Source organism: Lactuca serriola, chromosome 5, assembly GCF_051521515.1.
Source record: "Lactuca serriola cultivar US96UC23 chromosome 5, Lser_US96UC23_V15, whole genome shotgun sequence".
Taxonomy (NCBI): Eukaryota; Viridiplantae; Streptophyta; class Magnoliopsida; order Asterales; family Asteraceae; genus Lactuca; species Lactuca serriola.
In genome coordinates, this window is record NC_136412.1 from 332,554,249 (window position 1) to 332,560,584 (window position 6,336).

The 6,336-nt window shown below is 41.7% G+C and overlaps 1 protein-coding gene across 1 annotated transcript; it reads left to right on the top strand.

Moving 5' to 3' along the window:
* On the top strand, window positions 1–786 carry LOC145051005 (uncharacterized). Its single transcript, XM_078999166.1, has one exon. The coding sequence runs from the start codon at window positions 1–3 to the stop codon at window positions 784–786; it is 786 nt and encodes a 261-aa protein (XP_078855292.1).
* Window positions 787–6,336: the final 5,550 nt, after the last annotated feature.

Consider the following 6,336-nt stretch of genomic DNA (forward strand, 5'->3'; position numbering starts at 1 on the left):
ATGTCTCTCGTAACAAACACCCCAAACCCTCCTAAAGAAAACCCAGTTACATTTCAGTGCCCTGTTCTCACTTCTATGAATTATACTACATGGGCCATAAAGATGGAAGCCATAATGGATGCACAAGGGTTATGGGAATCCATCGAGCCGACAACAGATGTTGTTGTAGACGAGAAGAAAAGCAAATTGGCTCGTGCATTCATCTTCCAAGCAATATCGGAAGATATTCTGATGCTGGTGGCTAAAAAGAAAACAACCCGTGAAGTGTGGGAATCACTGAAAACTCGGTTCGTTGGAGCAGAACGAGTCCAGAAGGCCAGGTTACACACGTTAAAGAGTGAGTTTGAGGCACTTCAGATGAAGGATGGTGAGTCTATTGACGAGTATGCGGGGAAGTTAGTCGGGATGATCTCAAAGTATAATAGTGTCGGTTCAACACTGGATGATGATGAATTGGTTCAAAAACTCTTTGATACAGTAACAGAGAAATACATTCATCTTATTGCTTCCATGGAGCAATATTCAGATGTAGAAGAAATGCCTTTTGAGGAAGCAATAGGTCGATTGAAAGCCTACGAAGACAGGTTGAAGCTTCGACAAGGAGGATCGACGAGTAAAAGTTCATTGTTGCTTACAAAGACGGAGGGTCAAATAGTGAGCAAACAGAAGAACAAGGCACCTAGTGGTCGGGGTAGAGGCTGGAATGGTGATAGAGGCGGTAGAGGGAGCACACAAGGGGGTCGTGGGGTAGGTCGTGGTCGGGGTGATCAACATGACAGGAAATAGTCTCAAGAAGCTAGAAGATCTAATCGAAATCCACGTGAAAAGTCATATAAGGTGCTTTGGGTGTCAACCATATGGACACTACGCATCGGAATGCCCGAACAAGAAGTGAATCTAACGAAGGGAATGGAGGATGAACCAACTCTCTTATTGTGTGTTGAAGGGGAGGACATTGATGGGTTTTTAGCTATATGAACATTCCTATGTGCACATACAAACCCTAATGCTTGGATCTAGGTTTCTCTAATTGAACATGCATTGAATCCAAGACTTTTGAACAATAGATCTAGGTAATAACATAAGAAAAACAGATCTAGAAGATTACCTTAAGTTGCTCGCTTGAATCTTCCTGTCCTTGGAGCTTAGAGTCACAATTGTCACTCTTCTAATGGCTTACAAACACCAACTTAGCAAGAGGATGATTAGAGAGAGAGAGAGGGGGGGGGGAGCTAGAAATCGGCCAGGGTTCTTCCAAAGGCAAGAGTGCCGATTTCATTAACCCATTGGGTCTATTTATACTTGTAAGGCTCCTAGGGTTTCACCCTTAAAACCCTAATTGGATAACTTAGGCCCTAAGCAATCCAATCCCTTTATGATAAGCCCTTGGACGAATTCTAGGCTCTTCTAAACCCTAAATTTGTCCACCCCTTATCCTTAAAAGATTGTAGCCCAAAGTACAACTATCATACGATTGACAGTTTATGCCCCTTTATTCAATTATTCTCTTTAAGTCACCAAATTAATTCCTAATTAATTTATGACTTATATTAATCAAATAATAATATTATTATTCCTTATATTATTCTCATAATATATTAATAATATTTCTTCTCTTATTATAAATCATCCTGTCAAGTTGCTATGGTGAAGGCAACCCAAAAGGACCATGCACAACCGGGTCAAATACTTGCCTAATATAGTTGCAGCCTTAGACACTATTCCAACAGTCTCCCACTTGGTTAAGTCTAGTAACTATATATACAAGTATAATCCGATTAGCAATCGTAGCTCTCAAAGACGCTGTCAAACTCTGATCTTATCAATCTTGTCCTTTAGATAAGGGATCGTACAGTCCTCTGTTTAGATATCATGTTGACAATTCTATGGAACCAATTTGTCCAGCAATTGGTTTCTCTATCTCAGATTTATTCGACATAGAACTTAATCGAACACATCAATTCAGTTCTGACCGGGCCCGACACATAAGTCAAATCAAATCATCGAGCGGCCGAAATATCGCTTTTACCCTCTTAGGATAAAAGTAACATATAAACTTTGACTTATATGCATTTACTTATTTACTAATCAATTATACACAACAATGCGTTTTATAACATCAATTTACTGATGCAGTTTCGCATTATCAATGTACAACCAATTAACAAATAACAAACCATATATCTAGGTTTTAAGACCATATGATATTATCGTCTTGCGATCACCCTTTTTATCACATTCCATAAGGTGATTCCAGCAAGCGCGGGTTTGTTCCAACGCTCAAAACTAGTTCATAAGCACTCATGCATTGCAGCAAACTTCTGCTATGTCTAATACCATTTAGACAATCTACACACCAATTGATGACAATCTTCATTCATACCTATTTCCAACATATGAATGATTGTGGACAATTTGAATAATTCGATTATTCTTAATAAACACAATTATTCTGGAAGTCAAAACATGCAAAGTGAAACAATAGTTAAACAATTAACATAAGACAGTAACATTACTCATAAATAATACTCTTTTATTTAATCATCAAATGTTAATTACATTTATCTATTACACGTTTCTAATACTATCTCATCTATACTAATATCATCCTTCAGCCCAATACTCCTAGCATGCTGCAAGTGCTTAACCCTGCTCAGTCCCTTCGTAAGCGGATCTGCTGGGTTATCTTCTGATGATATCCTCTTAACCACAAGTTGTCCTTCTTCTACACGATGTCTAATAAAGTGATATTTTCTGTCGATATGTCGAGATCTACCATGATCCCTTGGTTCCTTGGTCAAGGCAACCGCTCCTTCATTATCACAGAAAATCTCCATGGGCTCCTTTATGGCAGGTACAACTCCAAGATCACCGACGAAGTTCTTCAACCATATTGCCTCCTTCGACGCTTCGTTCGCTGCAATGTACTTTGATTCGCACGTTGAATCAGCTACGGTTTCCTGCTTGGAACTTTTCCACGTTACTGCTCCTCCATTCAGCGTAAAGACCCAACCTGACTACGAACGGTAGTTGTCCCTGTCGGTCTGAAAACTGGCGTCATTATACCCTCGCACCTTCAAGTCATCACTCCCTCCGAGCACTAAAAACCATTCTTTGGTCCTCCGAAGGTACTTAAGGATATTCTTGACCGCAATCCAATGGGCTCTGCCAGGGTTCCCTTGATATCTACTAACCATGCTCAAAGCAAAGGCTACATCAGGGCGAGTACAAGTCATAGCATACATGATTGAGCCAACTGCGGAAGCGTATGGTACTCGGCTTATTTCTGCTATTTCGGCTTCAGTACTCGGACTTTGAGTCTTACTCAACTTGGCATTACTTTGTATCAGTAATTCTCCCTTCTTCGAGTTTTCCATACTAAAATGTTTTAGCACTTTATCTAAGTAAGTGTTCTGACTAAGTCCTATTAGTCTCTTACTTCGTTCTCTCACTATCCTTATTCCCTGAATATAGGAAGCCTCTCCGAGGTCCTTCTTAGTGAAGCACTTCCCGAGCAAGGACTTAACCTCCTACAAAGTCGGGACGTCGTTTCCTATGAGTAGTATGTCGTCGACATACAAAACGAGGAGGCTTACTATACTCCCACTGGCTTTGACATATACACAAGATTCATCTTCGCTTCGTACAAATCCAAACTCTTTGACTTTCTCATCGAAGCAAAGATTCCATCTGCGAGACACTTGTTTAAGTCCATAAATGGACTTCTCAAGCTTACACACTTTATTCGGATGCTTCAAATCAACAAAACCCTCTGGCTGAGCCATGTAAACATCATCGGCCAACTTCCCATTAAGGAAAGCGGTCTTGACATCCATTTGCCAAATCTCATAATCATGAAATGCGGCAATTGCTAGCATCACTCTTATAGATTTTATCTTCGCAACTGGTGAGAAGGTCTCATCATAGTCAACTCCAGGAGTTTGAGTAAAGCCCTTCGCAACCAATCGCGCTTTATATGTGTGTACGTTTCCATCCACGTCAGTCTTCTTCTTGAAGATCCATTTGCACCCAACGGTCTTACGTCTGGGCACATTATCAACCAAATTCCAAACTTGGTTGTCATACATGGACTGGATCTCGCTGTCCATTGCCTCATTCCATTTCGCAGACTCCGGGCCTGCCATGGCTTCCTTATAGCTATTAGGTTCATCTAGATTTATTAGTGTACCATCACTAATATACGTATCCCCTTCGATAGTAATATGAAAACCATAAAACTGGGGTTGAACTCTAACTCTTTCGGAACGTCTAAGAGGTAAGGACTCGTCAATCGGTTCAACCGGAGTTTCCTCCTCAGGTTGAGTGCCAGCGGTAGAGGTTCCTTCATCTATCGACTCTTGAATCTCTTCAAGCTCGATTTGCCTCCCACTGTCTCCTTGGCTTATGAGTTCTCGCTCTCGGAAAACTCCTCTCCTCGCAACAAAGACAACATTGTCCTTCGGTCTATAGAAGAGATATCCAAAGGATTTCTGCGAGTAGCCGATGAAAATACATCGCTCACTACGAGGTTCGAGCTTGTCGTGAGTATCTCGTCTTACGAAAGCCTCGCAACCCCAAACCTTGATATGTGCTAACGAGGGAGCTTTCCCTGTCCACATCTCGTGAGGTGTTTTAGTAACCTTCTTAGTAGGGACTCGGTTAAGGATATGGGCGACAGTCTCTAAGGCATACCCCCAAAAGGAGATAGGTAGTGAAGCACGACTCATCATAGAGTGGACCATGTCTAACAAGGTTCGATTACGCCTTTCTGCCACACCATTCAACTGCGGTGTCCTAGGTGGCGTCAATTGTGAAACTATTCCACACTCCTTGAGATAGTCGTGGAATTCAAGACTTAGGTACTCTCCTCCTCGATCGGATCGAAGCATCTTGATTTTCCTGCCCAATTGATTCTCCACTTCATTCTTGAACTCTTTGAACTTTTCAAACGTTTCTGACTTTTCCTTGATTAAGTAGATATACCCATATCTACTATAGTCATCGGTAAAAGTCACAAAGAAGCGGTTTCCATCCTTTGTGGTTGATCTAAACGGTCCACATACATCGGTATGTATGAGGTTCAATAGACCCTCACCCCTTTCACATGTACTAGTGGAGGGTGACTTGGTCATCTTTCCAAGCAAACAAGACTCGCATGTGTCATCTTCCCTAAGGTCGAATGACTCCAACACTCCATCCTTTTGGAGTTGGGCTATGCGCTTCTTGTTGACATGTCCAAGACGACAATGCCACAAGGATGCTTTATCCATACTATTGGAAGAATCCATGCATAAAACATCATTTCCTAGGTTATCTACAATCATAACAGTTTCATAAATTCCATTACATGGTATTGCTTCAAAATATAAGACACCATTTAGATAAGCACAAATAGAACCATTCTCATTATTAAAAGAAAATCTAAATCCTTGTCTAAACAAACCATGAAATGAAATGATGTTTCTTGCCATTTCTGGCGAATAGCAACAATTATTCAAATCTAAACATAAACCATTCCTAAGCACTAGAGAATACACTCCAATCTTGGTCACAGGCGACGATCTTCTATTCCCCATGATTAGATTTATTATTCCATGCTCCACATCCCTATTTCTTCTTAGTCCCTGCAATTCAGAACAAATGTGGTAACCACACCCGGTATCGAGGACCCAAGAAATAGCATGAGATGAATCATTAGATTTATTTGTGTATATACCTGCGAAAGACGCCTTGATCTTTCCTTCCCTGATGGCTTGCAGGTAGTCTGGGCAGCTTCTCTTCCAATGCCCTATTTTGTGGCAATGGTGGCACTCTGCCTCCTTTGGGTTAGGGTTAGGCTTAGCGGGATCAACTTTGGTCCCACTAAAAGAGGAACCATCTCGGGACTTTCCCTTGCGGTGGCTCTTTGACGGAGCCTTCCTCTTCTTGCCTCTTCCTTTCCCAATGGCCAAAACAGGAGCAACGGGTGGATTAGGAGTGGGTGCAACAGACTTGTCCTTGAGGTTGCTCTCAGCAGCCCTAAGGAGACCTTGGAGCTTACTTAGGGTGACCTCTTCCTTGTTCATGTGGTAGGTCATCCTAAATTGGTTGTAACATGGAGGCAAGGAGTGAAGCACCATGTCGATTGCCAAGTCTTCCCCAAAGTCAACATTCAACTTGCGAATACGATCGACATACCTTTGCATCTTTTGCAGGTGCACGGTTAGAGATTCTCCATGACCCATTTTGGAGGAGATCATGTTAGTGAAGATCTTGTAACGTTCCTGCCTCGCATTTCGATGGTATCTCTCTAATAAGTCTTGGTGCATTTCGTACGGATACATGTCCTCGTAGGAC